Source organism: Zalophus californianus, chromosome X (assembly GCF_009762305.2).
Source record: "Zalophus californianus isolate mZalCal1 chromosome X, mZalCal1.pri.v2, whole genome shotgun sequence".
Taxonomy (NCBI): Eukaryota; Metazoa; Chordata; class Mammalia; order Carnivora; family Otariidae; genus Zalophus; species Zalophus californianus.
This window is the reverse complement of record NC_045612.1, coordinates 86276159-86295817: the sequence shown is the minus strand read 5'-3', so window position 1 is coordinate 86295817 and position 19659 is coordinate 86276159. Positions and strand designations below refer to the sequence as shown.

The 19659-nt window shown below is 42.4% G+C and overlaps 1 protein-coding gene across 1 annotated transcript in view; it reads right to left on the bottom strand.

Annotated features, from left to right (window-relative positions):
• Nucleotides 1-2475: 2475 nt before the first annotated feature.
• DGKK (diacylglycerol kinase kappa) overlaps nucleotides 2476-19659 on the bottom strand; it is a 148380-nt gene continuing 131196 nt past the window's right edge. Inside the window, exons 19-28 of the mRNA XM_027608850.2 lie at nucleotides 14638-14734; nucleotides 14037-14144; nucleotides 13266-13379; nucleotides 12790-12924; nucleotides 11471-11631; nucleotides 10778-10919; nucleotides 9673-9759; nucleotides 5472-5582; nucleotides 3713-3836; nucleotides 2476-2609 (exon numbers count right to left, since the gene is read on the bottom strand). Of these exons, the coding sequence (XP_027464651.2) occupies nucleotides 2530-2609; nucleotides 3713-3836; nucleotides 5472-5582; nucleotides 9673-9759; nucleotides 10778-10919; nucleotides 11471-11631; nucleotides 12790-12924; nucleotides 13266-13379; nucleotides 14037-14144; nucleotides 14638-14734 (1159 nt within the window). The 3' untranslated portion in view covers nucleotides 2476-2529. The remainder of the gene's footprint in view (nucleotides 2610-3712; nucleotides 3837-5471; nucleotides 5583-9672; nucleotides 9760-10777; nucleotides 10920-11470; nucleotides 11632-12789; nucleotides 12925-13265; nucleotides 13380-14036; nucleotides 14145-14637; nucleotides 14735-19659) is intronic.

Sequence of the window (19659 nt, the reverse complement as noted above, 5' to 3'; positions counted from 1 at the left end):
GGACAGGATGGGTGAAAGGGAATCCAGATAATGCCACAGAGCAACAGTAGCATTACAATGTACAAAGACATATAGTAACTCAGCAAAGTAAGCACAAGAGATGGAGCCCTATTACAGTTTACTGTCATCGGTGATAAAAATAATTACAAGACACAGCCCTGCTTAGGCACTGCCAAGATAAAGCTACCCTCTCCCAGGACTTCCTTCTGTTTCCTAAAATTTGCTCATTTGGAAATTTTCCGTTTTGAAAAAGGCTCTTCTGAGAAAAAAATGTAACTTGGTTCCCAACTCAGTGAGTGACTGTGTGTGCAACTGTTAATGCATGCAGCCACAGTGGAGCCACGTCAGGCTGCAATGGTGACCTTGCTGATTTGATCTAATACCTCCTCCTGGGAAGAAAGAGTGATGCAGAGAAAGCCAAAGACACAGCAACAGTACACTTCCCACTCAAATACATACAATAAGTTAACATATTTCTGATGCTTAAATAAGTTTTAAATGTTTTCTCTCGTCTTTTCCCATTAACTCTCTTTTCTAGTTGTAGAGCTAGGACTTTTTTGTTTGTTTGGCACAGCAATCAGACGTATGGGGACTATCCCCTTGTTAGTATTTTTCTCCTCACCCCTGCAGAGGTGGAACACAGGTGGCTGGTTTAAGTGGGCTAGGCTGGTGGAGTTCCAGAGCTGAGAACCAGTGCTTGGAGTCTGGATTGTGCACCTCGATGAACCAGCCATTGGACTGAGTCAGGTAATTGAGCACGCTAAGTTTGTCTAAGAAGTGGGGAGAGGCCAGTTTTCTGGCTTTCTCTTGATAAGTGGGAAGGGACACTTACGAAAGGTATGAGTTGAAGGGGGTGGGGTGGGAATGCAAGGCAGACCAGAGAGAACCTCACTGGACACTAGCATTTGATTAGATTTGCCTGACTGGGTGCAGGCGTTCAAAAAATGTGAACTGGGATTTGGAGCAATTTTGGCCTAGTTTGTTTCCATGAGAAATTTGGAAGAACCATGGGAAAAGCAGAGGCTTTTAGCCTCCATTTTCCCAGGCCCATGTTCTGTCTGATCACTCTGAATGCCCCTCTGTACTCAAGGGAAAGGAGCAAGATGGGAGATTCAAAGGCGACTTGGGGACTGACCCAACAGCCTGTCCAGAAGACTCAGGCCAAGATGGAGTTTGTGGGGAAGGGCCTAGGCTGTGACTTGTCAGGCAGTCCCTAGCTCAGGCATCTAAGTCACAGAGCTCAAGGCCTGGTTGCTCCATATAGTCTTTACTGGAGAAGGGGACAGCACAGTTTGGGGCAGTTGCTGATGTAGAGTCCAGGACAAATAGAGCAAAAAAGGCAGCATGCCAGCTTAGCCCCCTTCTCTAGGGCGTTGGTGTTTTTGTTCCCCCTTCCGTGGCCTGGCTCAGAATTTTACGGGGGGGGACGGGGAGGGCGTCAGAATCGGCTGGGCTATAGGTAGATCCCAGCCACTTCTACGACGCTGAAAATGCACCAAAAGATTAGAAGCTCCACCAAGAACTAGGGCAGTTGGTAGAGGCATGTATGTGTGTGTAGGGTAATGGGAGTGGGGAATGGGATCAGGGTGGGGAGGGTTTCCTGGGTTAGCACAATAAATTATAGGGTCACTTAGAGGTCGAGTTGTATTTTCAGTTCTTAAAAAGAAAAAATATATATATACATCTTTATGTCTCTGTACATAATCTATACTGCAGCACAGCGGCAAAACATTTAGTTAAAAAATCCAGCGAGAATGCAGGCAAACACTCCATGGAGGCATGCAGGCTAGGGTCAAGGCAGTAGCAGGGGATCCTATATGGTTGCCATAGAGGTGAGTTCCAATCAATGGGCCCACCCAGCCACCAGAGCACCACCTGGACATGTGCAAAGACATACATGCACACATGGAAAAACACAAAGGGTTTGCAGAGAAAGCAGTCACCATGTCTACAAGAAAAGATTTCACATGGTCATTGTAACAGGCAAGTGGACAAGCCCCCAGGACCTGGTTCTCATCTTAATAAGCCAAGTAGAAGAGACCTCCTGAAGTTACAAGTTGCAACTGGCAGGGATTGGGGGAGAAACAACCAAGCCTGGCTGTCCTCACCCCTCTCCTTATCTCCCTGAGAGTATTTCTTTCATTCATTCCCTAGCATCAACAGTTTTTCTGCTTGTCAGAGAAAACTGTTCCCAAATTCCCTGAAGAGGTGAATTTTCTTGAATCCTTTGTAGATCCCAGGCCATTCATGAGCTTATCCCAATTAAATACTGTAGTTGCTCAAGATGCACAGAGAAGGAGAACTGAACAAAACAACTCGGAACAAGAATCTTTGGCCAATGAGAAAATGTAAACCTCTAAGGAGACCTGATTGAGTCCAGGAAAAGCATATTAGTGTAAAGAATTGGAGGATCTTTCTTGGTGGTGCTCATGTTTGTTCTGAAATAATTTAGTCTAGCCTATATTGAGGTTTTTAGAGTTTTGTAGTGGAATTCCAAACATTGTGAGTTCTCCTTCCAGCTTTTAAGAACTACAGTTGAAATCTTGATGATGTTGGAGGATCATCATCTTTTGCTTCATCTTCACGACTTCTGTGATGCCACAAATGTCCTTTAGAGAAAAAAACATGTATAGAAATAATGTTAGCACACTGCCAGATGCCCGAATATATGGAGCCTAAAGAGAGCCAACGAAGAGTCTGTTAGGAGACAGACTGGTTTGTTTCTATTGTACCAACCATCTCTGAGTTATCCAAGGATACCAGCTGACACCATGTGAGCCAAACACATGGGATGAGTTCTCAGAACCTGATAATCCATGGAACTGCTACTGACCCCTTCAGAGTCTTCTGAAAGACTTTCAAACACCTTGGTCTCCCAACTGGAAGATTCTTAGGAAATCAAACCAGTTGGACCAAACCTGAGAAAACATAGCTTTGTCCAAGACATTCTCTCTTGGCATCTGTGCAAATTGTCATTTCCTCAGAAACAAACAGGCGCCCTCCATCCCTTTTCCCCCATGCCAACTATTGGTATATCTCTCAAGCTTCCAGGTTATCTAGGCCCAAAATTTAGTAGAGACCACTGACACCAGAATTGGCATAACTGACAACTCTAGGAAAACCTTGTTTTGGGCCCCACTGACATATCAATAACGCTTAAGTCCAACTCCAAAGAAGGGATGGAACCAAAATTCAAATAATGAAACATAGAAAACTTGAATTTCCAGGAATTTACAGATAAGGAATAACAGAGTTTAGATAGGTCATAGAAATTATTCTTCACCCTGTAGGTGCCCAGCACTGATATCCCAACCCATCTCAAATACTGCTTTCTGGAGCACAACCAAAATCTTGTAACTGTATTTGACTGGGAGAGTAATCTAAGTATGACTATTTTGCCATACTTCATCAACCAAGGACATGAATGGGTCAAGCAGAAAAGTGTTCTCATTTTCTCTTCAGCTATCTGTATCACAGAGACCACATAGCGTGGTTCCTTCTCAGGTTCTTCCCACTGTCCATATCACTTTTTAACTCACACTTTGTCTAAGAGGCTGCTTGGCATTGTCTAAGTTTGGCTCCCAGCCCATCTCCCCCTCCATCACCGCCATATCCATGAACATTTCTAATGCGAGCTCTAGGTCCCTGGGAGGTACCCAGGCTGCTGGGGAAGTCTTCATGACCCCTATGCCTGTGGAGTGGGGGCACTTACCAATAAAACCCTGGACTCCTTGGCCTGATTTAGGCTTGTCTTCCTCTTCTAGCTTCTTCTTCCCCAATTTGGGGAACTTAACTTTCAATCTAATGCTTCTACTGTCGGTGTCTGAAGATTGTTCCTGGGAAACCACAGCAAAAGGAAGGTCAAAATTAGTTGCCTAACATTCAGAAGCAATTCCTAGAGGCCTGGCAAGTTGGTGAACAAGGATGGCTGCAGATAGATTTGCTATCTCTCCAAGTGTGGTAGACTAGTCCCATGCCCTAGGAAGGCAAATGATTTTTACCAAGATCCTACTCTGTGTCAGGTTCCTTGCTAAATACTTTAATAACTGCTCTCATATAAGCCCCCCCACAACCTTGCAAGTGGCTATGAAATACTATTATTAAATCATCCCTATTTTAATTTTTTAAAGATTTCATTTATTTATTTGACAGAGAGACAGCGAGAGAGGGAACACAAGCAGGGGGAGTGGGAGAGGGAGAAGCGGGCTTCCCACGGAGCAGGGAGCCCGATGCGGGGCTCGATCCCAGGACCCTGGGATCATGACTTGAGCTGAAGGCAGACACTTAACCACTGAGCCACCCAGGCACCCCTATCATCCCTATTTTAGAAATGAGGAAACAATGGCTCGGAGAGGTAAAATATTTTGCCTGAGGCCATGTGGCTAGGGATTGGAAGGGTGAGATTGCTAGGACCACTGTTAGCTCATATGGCACCTCTGCATGAATTAGAAAAAGCACCCCTTCTTTCAGGCATATGGTTTGATGAGCTACAACATACTTCCTTGGCTAAATACCTTCATATAGGGAAGAACCTGACTTACAGGCCACCTGCTTCCCTGACTGGAATGCAAAGAAGGTTCTCCACACATAGCTCTTAATTATGAATGTGTGTTCTCTGCTGTACAGATCAAACAGGCTCTTTAATTCCCGCTTAGCCTCCCAGCCCTCTCACTCCTGCTGAAGTGTGCTTATTTTACCACTGATCTTAGTAAAGCGTAGTTCCCAGGTTAACTTTGTTGCCAGAAAGTCCAGCCAAACACATTCCAAGAAACTTTGGGATTTTCATCTCTTCAAGATATTTATACCTCCAATCCTCTCCATTAGAGAAGGGGTATAAACCTGTCCTCCTCCTCCTCCTGATCCGACTCTCCAAAAATGACAGCATCCCCACAGCTATATTGTAGCCACTGCTGCTGCGCTTGATTTTCTTTTAAGCCACACATCTGCTAATGGAAGGCACTGAGGCTGCTATCCTCCCAGAGTGGGAGGGACAGGAAGCAGAGTGGGAGGGACAGGAAGCAGCAGAGAGAGGTGTTTTAACCACCCATATGGCCCAGGCACCAACCATTTAGAACAGATGTTGGCTGCAAACCACTGGTATTGACCATAATGGTATGTGCCAGATGAAATCCAGTTCCTAGTAGCAGGTATTGGGCAGGGAGGGGGAATTGTGACCAGAGAACAGCATAGAAAAAACCAATCTTGCTTATTCTTTCTCAATCATCTCCTGCCACAGAGTAGCTCTTCTTTTTGGTTATTTTTCCCATGGTCATCTAGTTTTTCAGTGTGCTTTCTGCCATGTCCTGTCTGCTTATGATGAGTAGATGGGAAGAGGGCGCTCCTTCAAGCTCAAGTTGAAAGCCACTACTGGACACCTTCTGCTACATCAGTCACTGGGTCCTGGCCCAAACTGGAAGGAACCAAGGAAGAAGCCCTATTCTTCTCTACTTCCTAATCCCCAGTTAACACACCTCTGGAACAAGGATTGAATTCATCCAGTCAATCTCGGATAGCTTTTCAAACTCCTTAGTCATGGTTTCCAGGGTAGTTCGCAGTGTGGCCTCATCCTCAGCATTTCTCAGCTGGTAAAGACAAGAAAAAGAGTGAGTATCCAGTGCCTAACACCCTGCCTTCATAAACTCTGGCTCTCTCCCACACTCCCAGTCCCTGCTAGTGGCCATGAGACCACAGGGTACCAACTTGTATCTCCTTTGGCCGTGGGATCGGTGGAAGGCGTAGCTAGCTCTTTACTTTCTCAATAGGGAGATCCAGGAAACAACCATATTGTGGTGATTTCCTTGGGGCTGGGCATGCTCACAGTCTGGCAAGAAGAGAGGCCTTTTGACCAGTATCAATTAACACGAGTTATACCCCTACAGCTTAGGGTCCAGAACAAGGGTCTTACCCCTGACCCTCAAGTCCCCAGAGACATCTTAAGTGTCCCCCTAAATAATAGCTACCAATTTCTAGTACATGCTGTATGCCAGGCATTGTGCATACATGATATCATTCTATGTTCCCAATAACTTTATAATACCTTACGAGGTACTATTCTCATTTTATAGACAAGAAAACAAACTCAAAGCAATTTGGTGCTCAAGATCACATGGCTACATAGAAACTCAGGTCTGTTTAACTCTATAGCCCACCCTATATACCACACTGCCCAGAAAAGATATGTGAGGTGGTCAGATGCTGGGGAATCTTTATTACATAGTTACCATAATTTAATGGCTCCTTTGTGAAGCAAGGAGAGGGCTAGAGAGAGATTGGCTCAAATTTTCCCTTTCTGGCAAAGAGGGTTTGCCTCCCCAAGCTGTGCTTTCTTTATTTTCTTTCTGTCTTTCTTTTTCTTTCTTTCTTTCTTTCTTTCTTTCTTTCTTTCTTTCTTTCTTTCTTTCTTTCTTTCTTTCTTTCTTTCTTTCTTTCTTTCTTTCTTTCTTTCTTTCTTTCTTTCTTTCTTTCTTTCTTTCTTTCTTTCTTTCTTTCTTTCTTTCTTTCTTTCTTTCTTTTTTCTTTCTTTCTTCTTCTTTCTTCCTCTTTCTTCTTTCTTCCTTCCTTTTTCTTTTTCTTTCTTTCTTTCTTCTTTTTCTCTTTCTTTCTTTCATTTTTAAAAGATTTTATTTTTTCAGAGAAAGAGAGAGAGCACACAAGCAGGGAAAGCAGGGGGAATGGCAGGCAGAGGGAGAAGCAGTCTCCCTGCCAAGCAAGGAGTCTGATGTGGGGCTCGATCCCAGCACCCTGGGATCCTGACCTGAGCCAAAGGCAGACGCTTAACTGACTGAGCCACCCAGGCGCCCCCCCAAGCTGTGCTTTAGCCCCTAGCTAGTCTCTCTTTGTAATTTAGAAATGCGATCCAGATGGCTCATTCCACAGGTTCAGGAAACAAAACTTAAGCATTCCCTAATAATCCCCAGAACCCACGGGATGAACTCTGTACAGTCCATGGGAGAGTTAAAATGAATTCTTCTGGGACCATCTTCAACTCAGAAGAACCAAGTCCTAGACCAGCAACATAGCTGAGATAGTTCATGTTCCATTAAATAGTGAGCTGGGAGAACAGATGCATGTTGCTATCATTAGCCCTGACATACTTTCCAGCCCACCTAACTTGGCCTCACCTCTCCTCCCTCTCATATACTTTACTATCAATCTGGCACTTCTGTGGCTTCTAGCTGTGCATGGGCCACTTGATGCTCCAACCATAAATGGATCCTTGCCAACTGTCACAAATGGATGGCAGGTGGGGGATGGGTTGGAGATTATGGTCAGTCAGAATGGGATATGAGAGAGAAACAAGGCAGTGCTGACAAATAATCTTTTGCTTTACAACTAATGATTTAGGACAGTACAGAGTAGCCCAGATGCACAGGACATGTGTGTGCACATGGGGGTAGGAGGGGGGATAGCAGGTGTCAGGTAGAAATGGCTGTCACTTCAAGGTAAGGGAGAAAGGGGCAGGGAGTCCTTTGGGGCATACTTAACAGCAATTCTCAAAAGGGGTTTGGTAGTCAAACCCAAAACCACAGAGAAGAAAGAAGGATTTGGGGCCCTGGAAAATGATTTCTAATCATAATAGGAGAAGAATAAATTGGCTTCCTAATGACTTCCTATTTAGCATCCAGAGATTCAGGCTCTGAAAAATTCTAGGTGGTGGGTTTGGGTCTCATGCTCTGTTCTCCTATCCTTCTGGCTCTATAGGAGACCTTGTCCAGGACTCTCTGAGGTAAATGTGTGAACTGACTCAGAGGACTTCGTTGCTTATTTCTTGGTTTCTGTTCTAACACATCACTGGCCATAGTACAAGTGAGGTTGCCAAATAAAGGAAGTGAGAGTTACTGGGTGGGATTTACTTCATCATAAATCTCCATCCCTCTGCCAACACTGAGCTGCTTACTGCCCTTCTTCTTCAAGGGGAAGAATAACAACACCAAAATGAAATAAGCTTTATTTCCATACCACCTCTGACATAGCCTTTCCGGAGATACATGATTATTCTTAGCTGCTGCCTGCCCCCGGTCTCATCTGGATGTGCGTATGTGTGTGGGGGTCCTTATCAGGTCCTTAACTTGTATTAGGTGTGGTATATGCTCAGTTTGGGTTGTTGGCTGGCACAAACCAATTTTCATGCCATGAGCTTCAAGAAAGCCTGAGTGGCAATGAGAGGCCAAGCTCCCATATTTCCTGCTGTTCAGACTGCAAGGCCATTGAGCTCTGCCTATATATAGAAGGTACTTCTGTTGTTGTTTAAGGCTGAAAGATTCTAGCTTGGGGCTCAGATGCTGGGACAGCCTGGCCTGATTGCCTTAGCCACTCTGCCGCTTGTGCAGTGTGCCAATTAGATGTGCAAATGGAAAAGGGGAAGTGGATGCACTTCTTGCAATATCAACTCAGAAGCCCCTCTTCAAATAAACCTTAATTAGATGAGAGGCAAGAACAGCACCTGCCTCAGGGCTTTAGCAGCCAACCCAAAAGTGGGGTGGTCATGATCAGTTGACTCATCAGAGCACACTTGTCAAGTGTGCCTATGGGCTTTGCATTATGAGAAACATTCAACTATTCTTGTAGCTCAAAAACTGAGCTTCAGTCCATTTTCCCTAACACTAATAAAATCTACCATTTATCAGGCCGCTACTAGGTGCCAGGCCAGCTATGCCCTTAATATACAATAGCTAATTTAATTCTCACAACAACCTGGAGAGGTAGAGATTACAATTACTATTTTATAGATAGGGAAACCAAGACCCAGAGATGTGAGGTTACTTCACACAGCTTGGAAGTAACACAGTTATGGATTCAATTGTGTCCCCCCCGACCACAAGAAAGATATGTTTAAATCCTAGCTCCCAGTACCTCAGAATATGACTTTATTTGGAAATGGCATCATTGCAGATGAGGTCATACTGGAGTAGGGTGGGCCCCTGATCCAATATGACTGGTGTCCTTATAAGAAGATGGTCATGTGAAGACAGAGAGACACAAGGAGAATACCATGTGAAGATGGAGGATTGGAGTAATGCTTCCACAAGCCAAGGAATACCAAAGATTGCCGGCAAGTCACCAGAAGCTAGGAAAGGGCAAGGAAGGATTTGCCTACAGTTTTCAGAGGCAATATGGCCCTGCTGACATGATTTCAGCTTCTAGCCTCCAAAACTGTGAGATAATAAATTTCTGTTGTTTTAAGTTACCCAGGTTTCAGTACTTTGGTACAGAAGCCTTACAAAATGAATAGAGTTAGTGAGTGGCAGATTGGGGATTTGAACCTAGAGCTTCCCACTAGTCTATATTGTCTTCCCACATGGTGACAAAGGTATATGGAAACTTGGGAGATATAGAGCAGCTCAAAAGAGTTCACCCCTTTCTACTGAACCTGTGTTAAGTATGATGAGAATACCCTACTTTTGATTGGCCTGGTCTGGACCCAGGAGACATTTGCCAAAGGAGAGGGAGAGACTTTTCTTCAAGGATATGGTTGTCACTATGGATTAGCATAACCATGAATTGATACAATCAATGACAACCCTGGGTGAGGATGACACCGCAGGGACTTCCAGGTAAGCACCTGGCCAAAATATTCCTACGTGTCTTCCAACACCCTAGAACCAAGCATAGACCATGACCATCTTCAAATGGAATACTTTGCCCTCCCTCATTCCAACCCCCTCCACTCACCAAGTTTTCATCCAGGAAAGCTTTGGTGTCATCGTAGAGCCCTTTAAGACTAAATGTAACATCTACTGCATCATTTCTGCTTAGAGTCTGAGAGAAGAAAGGAAAAGAAAGGAAGGGAAAGGACAAAGACAGAGGAGTTGTTGGTTAGTAAGCATGCAGCTGGCTTCTCTGTAGGAAGGTAGGAGCAGGCTAGTAGGATGTGGCCATAGGTGAAAAAGTAATATTCAAAATATAGCACAACTAGTACAGCATGGACATCAACCAATCAGAACTGACATAACCAGAGCTGTCAACTACTGGTACAGACTGGTGTGTCCTACGAAGAGGTGCGGCACACCTTGGCATTTGATGCCATTGATTGACTGCTATGGATACAGTGAAATAGGAAATATGGAAACCAGAGAATAAATCTGATGCTACTTGTTGCTGCTATATTCAAAACCTCCTTTCCCATGGTAGGTGGGGTTAGGCCCAACCATCTCTTTTCGAAACTCCAGGCTTCGAGCTCTAGGCCTCCACCAACTCAGTCTGGTTGAAAATAAATAGGAAACCCACGTTTCAGGAAGCTTTGATCCAATACGTGGCCCTTCTGTATTGTTTGCCTAGCACTAAAGTTACTTTTTAAAAAGAATCACTTAAATCTTCTGGCAGTGGGTAAAGTCATGGGATGGCACATTTAACATCAAGTATCCTAATCTAGACCTTTCCCTCAAGACGGAAACCAAGGCAGCCTGGAGCTCAGGTTTCCATGACAGGCCTCACCTTAACAGGTTATACAGGGATCCACTCGGGATGAGGAAGTGCCAATGCCAAGTTGCTCTCTATCCGTTGGCTATTTCTCCCATGAGGCCAGTGTGGTTGATAGCTATCAGGATGAGGGCTAGCTCTCAGGCTGATGAAATCTGCTATGGAATTTCCCCAGTAGCCACCCTGCACCTATAACAAGTCAAGGAATACCTCTACTTCCCCTCTACTCTATTGATCAGTTTCCTGCCGTATCATTTGCCCAGTTTCTCCACCCAGCCTCTGGCTCACTTTTCTTCACTTTCATCCCCTTTCCTATTTGGTTTGACTCCTTTTCTTCATCTGCCCCTTCCTTTCTTACCTCATTGGGAATGCAGGAAGCTGCACCTGCCTCATTGCCACTGTCTTGGCTGTAAAATATGTCATTCAGAATGTTAGCACTGGCATTCACAGAATCCATGAGAACAGACACATGCTGGTGGACCTTGCTCAGGTCAGTAAGTCTGTAAGAAAACAAGAACAGATGAATGGGTCTGGAAATTCTAAAAAACTTCTCGCCTGGGGTGCTGGTGAGGGTTGGGTTGAAGGTAGAAATGAGAGCTCTGGGTACCTGGGTTGGGTAGCAAACTATGCCAGAAAATGTTTCTGATCTTCTCTAGGTATTTGTCTTTATCCATCCTTATCTCACCTGAATTAGATACTAGGTACTTTGGGAGAGTGGGAGGTCAGGCTAGAGAAGGGAAGCTGACTTTAAGAACTCTGAGGCCCTCTTGATATTTAAGGGCAAGGATAAATATTCTGAGTCCTATGGGGTCTGGGGCATCAGGAGGTCAAAGTTCATCTCTGGGGCTAAAGGAAGAGGTTCAAGCTGGCTTATTGTTGAGCACAAAGACTATTTCCTGCCTGGATTGTCAGGGTCCCTGTCAATCTTCAGAGCTCTGGGAAGGACTCCTTTCTGAGGCCAGGCTCCTTAGCAGCCAATAGACACAAGTTAGCTTCTTTTCCCTATCTGTTCTTGGGATTCCCAGCCCTGTATCTGGGCCAGTCCTCTTACCTGCTGATGAGGTTTTCTGCAAGCCGAGCTAAGCGCTGCATCTGGGCATACTCCTCATCAGAGAGGCTATCCTGAGATTCCTGGGAGTCCAGCTGGGGTTGAGAGGCAGCTTGAATTTCACTATGCTTGCACTCCCACATTTTCATTGAGTTCTCAAAGTCCTGAAAATGAAGATAGTGGCAGATCCTGATGATCACGATAGCTAAGAGGGTACATGACAAATCTGTTTGTGAGTCTGATTTTTGTGGGGACAGTGGGTAAAGGAGAAAGAGGACCCCATCCATTCTTCTATATACTCATCTACACACCTGCACATCTATCCTTCATTTTATTCACTGTCCCTTTCCTACTAGGCACTGTTAATTTTTGTTGTTGTTACTGTGCTGCATCTTGGTACCACATGCTTCAGTCAGATAGATGTTAACCTTCTAGAAGCTCCTATATGAGGGTATCATATTTATAAGACAGTGGAGCACCTTTCATGCTCCTTTCTTTGCCAAATCTAGGTCATACGTTGTGATGGATTTTAGAGCCAGACATATCTAGTTTAATTTTGAATTGTGCTTCTGTCATTTACTGGTTGTATGATCTTTAGCACATATTATTTAAACTCTCTGGTTTTCATTTTCCTCACCTGTAAAATAGGAATAAGAGTATCTTCTTCATAGGATTGTTGGGAGTACCTACTTGAGAGAATATATGTGCACAGCACAAAGTAGGCAGTTTGTAAACTAGACTTCCCTTCCCTTCTCTGTTGCTATTTTTATGGATGGTTCACAGGTCAGAGTGGAAGAAAGTCTCCAGGTACTGAACATCTGATCAATAATGGCTTCTTTCTAGCTTTAGATGGTTTGACTGAAGTGGGTGGCATTTGCAAATGCAGCATTTTCAATCTTAGAGAAACTTAAAGACCATATTCAATGAACAATCTCTTGTCAAAGGAGATATCTCCATAGCTACTTGAGGCCTTTAGTTCTCTGTGCAGTGGAGGGAGAGGAACAACTTTGTCTAAAACCAAAGGAGGGAGCTCCTTGTCTCACTCTCTTGACAGTGGTTTGCAAATGTCAGTATATGACAGAATGTCTCAGAGAGCTTATTTACAAATGCAATTCCCAGGAACTACCCATCCCCATTCTGATTCAGTGGGTCTGGTGTGGGGCCCAGGAATGTGCATTTCTAATAAGCACCCAAGGTGACTCTGATGTAAGTGGCACGCAGACCTCCCATTGAGGAATTCTGCCTGACTGGAAGTATTCAATACTCAAGTGACAGCTATAGAGGAGACAATATAGGAGAAAGGTGAGATTTTCCTTTCTTACCCGATCTCTTGTCAACATTTGGGCAGCATTCTTGTATCTAATCTTGATAAGGCCTGGCCTCTGAATCCAGGCCTCTCCATCCACCTGCACTGGGATACCTTCTTCACCATCAATGGTTATCATCACCTCATGGCACTGCCAGAGAAGAGGAGGGAGGATGGGGGAGAAAAATGAGGCCACTACTACAGATCAATCTGATAATCCCACAGTAATGGCCTTAATGTGTATCTGAAGCAGGACTGGCAAGGATGTGAATCAGATTATCTCAGGGAAAAACACCTGTTTCCTATGGGCTTTTGGCTCCTTTTGGTCCCTATGACCTCTGTCTCCAACCTTAGCCAGCACCTTACCACCCACCAGATAACCTCCCTCTACCCTGGCACTCTTACACCCAGTTATTTTGTGGGACTACTCCACATTCTAGGTTGTAGCCTCAAAGCCCAGGCTTTTCTGGTGCCCACCCAACCCTTGCCTACCTGGGCGATGCGATGATGATGCAGGTTAATGATACGGGACATTGCCATTTGTACGGAACCAAAGATAGCCACTACCTCCAGCTTCCCATCATCTATTGCAGGAGCCTCATATTCCTGAGAAGGAAAAACTATGTCACATATCCCACCCTTGAGAAACCACACCCTGTCTATCACAAGCACATATGCTGTGAAGGCTCCTGGTGAGATTTTTTCTAGATCATGAAGAGTGGTAAAACTGTATATTAAAAGGGGAAAGATGAGGTCAGGAAACCAATCTGGGAGAAAGGCACTGAGATCACAATTCTTAGCCCCTTTTGAGATCACAACTCTTAGCGGGTTCCCCCAAACCTCCCCCCTGTCCAATCTAGCTTCATAAATTCCTAAGGCCAGTCCCATTGGCCTCATGACTTTCTTGGGTGAGCTCAGAGGAAAGGAGTCATGGCCAATTTCCCAGGAGGTTTTATTGACAGAACTCCTTGGAGAAAAGAGAAACCTTTTAAGGATCTTTCAGGCATGAGGAGTAGAAAATTCAAAGTCCAGGCAACACCTAAGATTTGATCTGATCCTGAGGCCTTTGGTTGATTCTTTTGCTTTGGGATGGTAATTGCCTTAAAGAAAAACCTGATCACATAGCTGAGCTAATAAAAGTTCCCAGTCTATCTCCTATTCCCCCATTGTCTACTTCCTACACCAGTCAGTCCAGCTACCCTTTCTGAGAGACCTTAGAGGGCTCAAGCCTTTTTCCTTCCCTATTCCTTGTTCCATACTCACTGTGGTTGCTGTGCTGCTTCCCCAAAAGTTGACACCTCCAGCATAGCTGGTAATGTTGAGCACTACAATGCCTTGCAGGTTTGGCAAGGAGATGGCTTCTCCATCACACTGAAAGAAAAGAGTGGTTCTCATTTGTTGGCCCTTCAGATACCCGTGCGGAGGGACCTTTACAGAGATGGGGGAAGGGCTCTGTCTTCTCTTCATGCTATCATTTTCTTTTTTCTTTTTTTTTAAAGATTTTTATTTACTTATTTGACAGAGAGAGACAGCGAGAGAGGGAACACAAGCAGTGGCAGGGGGGAGGGAGAAGCAGGCTTCCCGCCGAGCAGGGAGCCCGATGCGGGGCTCGATCCCAGTACCCTGGGATCATGACCTGAGCCAAAGGCAGACGCTTAACAACTGAGCCACCCAGGCGCCCCTTTGCTATCATTTTCTTATCCACAAAATAGAAATCTATCTTTATGCCTTCCTCCCAGGAGCTGCGAGGGACGATCAGAGTTAAAGCTTGGGAAGAACCAAAGAAATAGGGAAAAGTTGATTTCCAAAGTAATGAGATTTCCTTTCTCCACGTCCAGGAAGTATTGCCCTCTTTTCCACTCACCTCCAGGTGTACTCGTTCTTCCAGTTTCCTATAAGAGCGCTGGAAAAGTTCCTTGCTTCCCAGAAGGCCATACCACATTTTGTTCTTAAGGCGGCTACTATAGGGAGATAAGGATAGAGAAAGATAGTTAGAGGGTGAATAATATAAATGAATGAAGAAAAGCAAGAGAAGACACCATCTTATTCCTCAAGTGCCTTCCTTTTAAAAAAAGGTTTTGTTTTTTTTTTTAATTCCAGTATAGTTAACATACAGTGTTATATTAGTTTCAGGTGCACACTATAGTGATTTAACAATTCTATACATTACTCAGTGCTCATCATGATAATTGTGCTCTTTAATCCCCACCACCTATTATACTTATCCCCCAACCACCTCCCCTCTGGTAACCATCAGTTTGTTCTCTATACTTAAGAGTCTGTTTTTTGGTTTGTCTATTTTCTCTTTGTTCATTTGTTTCTTAAATTCCACATATGAGTGAAATCATATGGTATTTGTCTTTCTCTGACTGACTCATTTCACTTAGTATTATATCCTTTAGATCCAGCCATGTTGTTGCAAATGGCAAGAATTTGTTATTTTTTATGGCTGAGTAATATTCCATTGTGTGTGTGTGTGTGTGTGTGTGTGTGTGTGTGTGTGTGTGTGTACAGTGTGTACACCACATCTTCATCCATTCATCTAAGGATGGATACTTGGGTTTCTTCCGTATCTTGGCTATTGTAAATAATTCTGTAATAAATATAGGGGTACATATATCTTTTCAAATTAGTGTTTTCATTTTCTTTGGGTAAATAGAATGGAATTACTAGATTATATGGTAATTCTATTTTTAATTTTTTGAGGAAACTCCATATTGTTTTCCACAGTGGTTTGCACTAGTTTGCCTTCCCAACAGTGAAAGAGGATTCCTTTTTCTCCACATCCTTGCCAACACTTGTTGTTTCTTGTGTTTTTGATTATAGCCATTCTGATAAGTGTGAGGTGATATCTCATTGATGTTTTGATTTACATTTCCCTGATGATTAGTGATATTGAGCATCTTTTTCATGTATCTGTTGGCCATCTGTATGTGTTCTTTGGAGAAATGTCTGTTCACATCTTCTGCCCATTTTAACTGGATTATTTGTTTTTCTGGTGTTGAGCTGCATAAATTCTTTATATTTTGGATACTAACCCCTTATTGGATATATCATTTGCAGATATCTTCTCCCATTGAGTAGGTTATCTTTCTGTTTTGATGATTGTTTCCTTTGTTGTGCAAAAGGTTTTTATTTTGATATAGTCCCAATAGTTTATTTTTGCTTTTGTTTCCCTTGCCAGAGGAGACATATCTAGAAAAATGTTGCTACAGTCTATGTCAGAGAAATTACTGCCTGCACTCTCTTCTAGGATATTTATGGTTTCAGGTCTCACACTTAAGTCCTTAATCCATTTTGAGTTTATTTTTATGTATTGTGTAAGAAAGTGGTCCAGTTTCATTCTTTTGCATGTAGCTGTCCATTTTTCCCATCATTTGTTGAAGAGAATTTTCCTATTGCATATTCATGCCTCCTTTGTTGTAGATTAATTGACTATATAATCATGGGTTTATTTCTGGGCTCTCTATTCTGTTCCATTGATCTATGTGTCTATATTTGTTTTTTTTTTTAAAGCTTTTATTTATTTATTTATTTGACAGAGAGAGAGAGAGAGAGATAGAGAGAGAGAGAGAGAGAGTGAGAGAGGGAACACAAGCAGGGGGAGTGGGAGAGGGAGAAGCAGGCTTCCTGCCAAACAGGGAGCCCGATGCGGGGCACGATCCCAGGACCCTGGGATCATGACCTGAGCCAAAGGCAGACGCTTAACAACTGAGCCACTCAGGCGCCCCTATGTGTCTATATTTGTGCCAGTACCATCTCCAAGTACCTTCTTATAGAGAGGAGTCATGTCAGATGGTAAGTGGACACAAGAGGGGATGCTAGGATAATGTAACCTGTACCCCTATGCAAACACCTCCTGAAATGGGTTCCTGGGCCCTCTGGAAGCCTCAGCATCACCTCAATTTGCTGTTTTTCCTTGATGCTGATATTAGCTCAGACTTGGAAGACACAGGCTATATTCAGAAAGCAATATTCATAAAAAACTATGAGCATAACTGGTTTATACACACCAGCTAGTCTGGCAAGTGCCATTCCCAGAGCATAAAATTTCAGCTGCTTGGGATCAATTTCATTTGAAACATATGACTCTTATACTGCAATATATTTGAAGCATAATTTTTCTGGCAAAGTGGAGGGATTTTCCAAGACCTGTATATTAAACCAGTGCCATAGAATAGAGCTAAGCTTACTAGGCAGATTGTAGAGGAGGAGCCAGTGGAGAGAATATGGGAAGGCAAATGATGTCAGGAGACTTGGGGTGGATGTGGGAAGGACAGGGTTCCACTGACTGTAAGATCTCTGATAAAAACAGGCAGGGGCTTACAATCACTAAAAAGGTTGGATAGAGTTTACTATGAGTTTTTTTTTTTTTTTTACTATTTAAATACCTTTTACTGGTATTAAATCAGATGTATGTATATTTTAATAAGTACAGTACATAATCATTTTTGTGTTATTCCTGTACAACATTCCAGACTTTTAGCTTTCATACCTGATTATGATTTGGATGCCTAAAAAATGTAATAGAAGCAGATTTTATAGTTACTATTATTCCATGTACTGTATAATGAGAAATATTCTTCCATTGCACAAGCTTCCTTTTGGTAGTCAGCAAGGCCATTTAGAAGTATGACTATGAAACTCAGTTTACTTCCCAAAATTCTTTACTCACTCTCTTTTTTATTTCTTTCTTTAAATTATTTTTTATTTAAACACAATTTAATTAACATATACTGTATTATTAGTTTCAGGGGTAGAATTCAGTGATTCATCAGTTGCACACAACACCCAGTGCTCATTACTTCAAATGCCCTCCTTAATGCCCATCACCCAGTTACCCCATCCCCCTACCTGCCTCCCCTCCAGCAACCCTCAGTTTGTTCCCATAGTTAAGACTCTCTTATGGTTTGTCTCCCTCTCTGTTTAAAAATAGAGCTACCCTATGACCTAGCAATTGGACTACTAGGTATTTATCCAAAAGACACAGACATAGTGATCTGAAGGGCACATGCACACCAATGTTTATAGCAGCAATGTCCACAATAGCCAAAATATGGAAAGAGCCCAGGTGTCCATAAACAGAAGAATGGATAAAGAAGATGTGGGATGTGTATATTTATATAATGGAATATTACTCAGCTATCAAAAAGAATGAAATCTTGCCATTTGCATTGACATGGATGGAACTAGAGGGTATTATGCTAAGCAAAATAAGTCAGTCAGAGAAATACCATATGATTTCACTCATATGGAATTTAAGAAACAAAACAGATGAGTATAGGGGAAGGGAAGGAAAAATAAAATAAGATGAATATTATGAACTTTTAGAGTGACAATAAGTCACTACAAGGCATGAATTTTGAAATGTAAGAAGGCTCAAACAAAATTATTTGGACTCTTGTTTGAAGTCATAAGTTCTCTGGGCACTTTAGCTTCCTCATATATAAAAATAGGAGTTTAGTTATATGGAAATTCGAAATACCTAGAACAACCAAAACAATTCTGGAAAAGAACAAATTTGGAGGACTTTCATCTTCCAATTTCAAAACTTACTATAAAGCTATAGTTATTAAGACAGTGTGAAGATAGACATATAGAATTATGGAACAGAAGTGAGAGTCTAGAAAAAAACCTTTACATTTTTCATCAATTGATTTTTGACAAAGGTGCCAACACAATTCCTTGGGGGAAAGGATAGCATCAAAAATGGTGCTGCACTAACTGGATCTTCACATGCAAAAAGACCAGCTTAGACCCTTGCCTCACGCCATACAAAAAACTAACTCAAAGCAGGTCATAGACTTAAATGTAAGAGCAAAAACAACACAAATTTTAGAAGAAAGGAGCAAATTTTTGAGGTTAGGTGAAATTGTTTAGCTATGCCATCAAAAGCATGGTCCATAAAAGAAAACAATTGATCAATTGGAACTCGTCAAAATTCAAATCTTTTTTATTTCAAAAGACACCATTAAGAAAATTAAAAGACAGACAACAACAAAAAAAGACAAGCAACTGAATGAAATCTTGTCATTTGCAACAATATGGATGGACCCAGAGACTGTTATGCTAAGTGAAATAAGTCAGACAGAGAAAGACAAATACTGTATAATTTCACTTATATATGGAATCTAAAAACAAAACAAAACAGAAAAAGATTCATAAATACAGAACACAAACTGGTGGTTGCCAGAGGGGATGTGGGTGGGGAAATGAACAAAATAGATACAGGGGATTCACAGGTACAAAAGTCCAGTTATAATATAAATAAGTCACAGAGATGAAATATACAGCATAGGGAATGTAGTCAATAATATCTTAATAATATTTTATGGTGACAGATGGTAACTACACTTATCCTGGTGAGCACTGAGCAATGTATAGAATTGTTGAATCAGTATGTTGTACACCTGAAACTAATAGATTATATGTCAATTATGCTTCAATAATTAAAAAAATAAATATATAAAGTAGAAAGAAAAATCACCCTGCAATTGAATCCCTATGAAATAATCACTGGAACATTGTTTTATAATTATAAACCCTTTTCTATGTATATCTATGCATACTTATTTAAAAATGTTTACTATAAAATGAGTCATAAAAAAGACAAGCAATTGGAAAATAATATTTGCAAAACACATATCTGATAAAGTACTTGTTCCTCATCCCGGGTCTGCTCTGAGAAAGAAGTTCTGGTGGCGAGTGGCAGGGGTGATGGTGGGGTGTGTGCTTTTTTTTACTTATAGTTTCAATTTACAAGAACTCTGAGGCTGCCTTAGGGTATGTCTATAGTACAAAAGTACTAAAAGGTGTTAAGTAACCTAATACTAGATGGGGTAAAATCAATGGATCCTGGGGAACCAGGTTAGGAACACCAAGAACC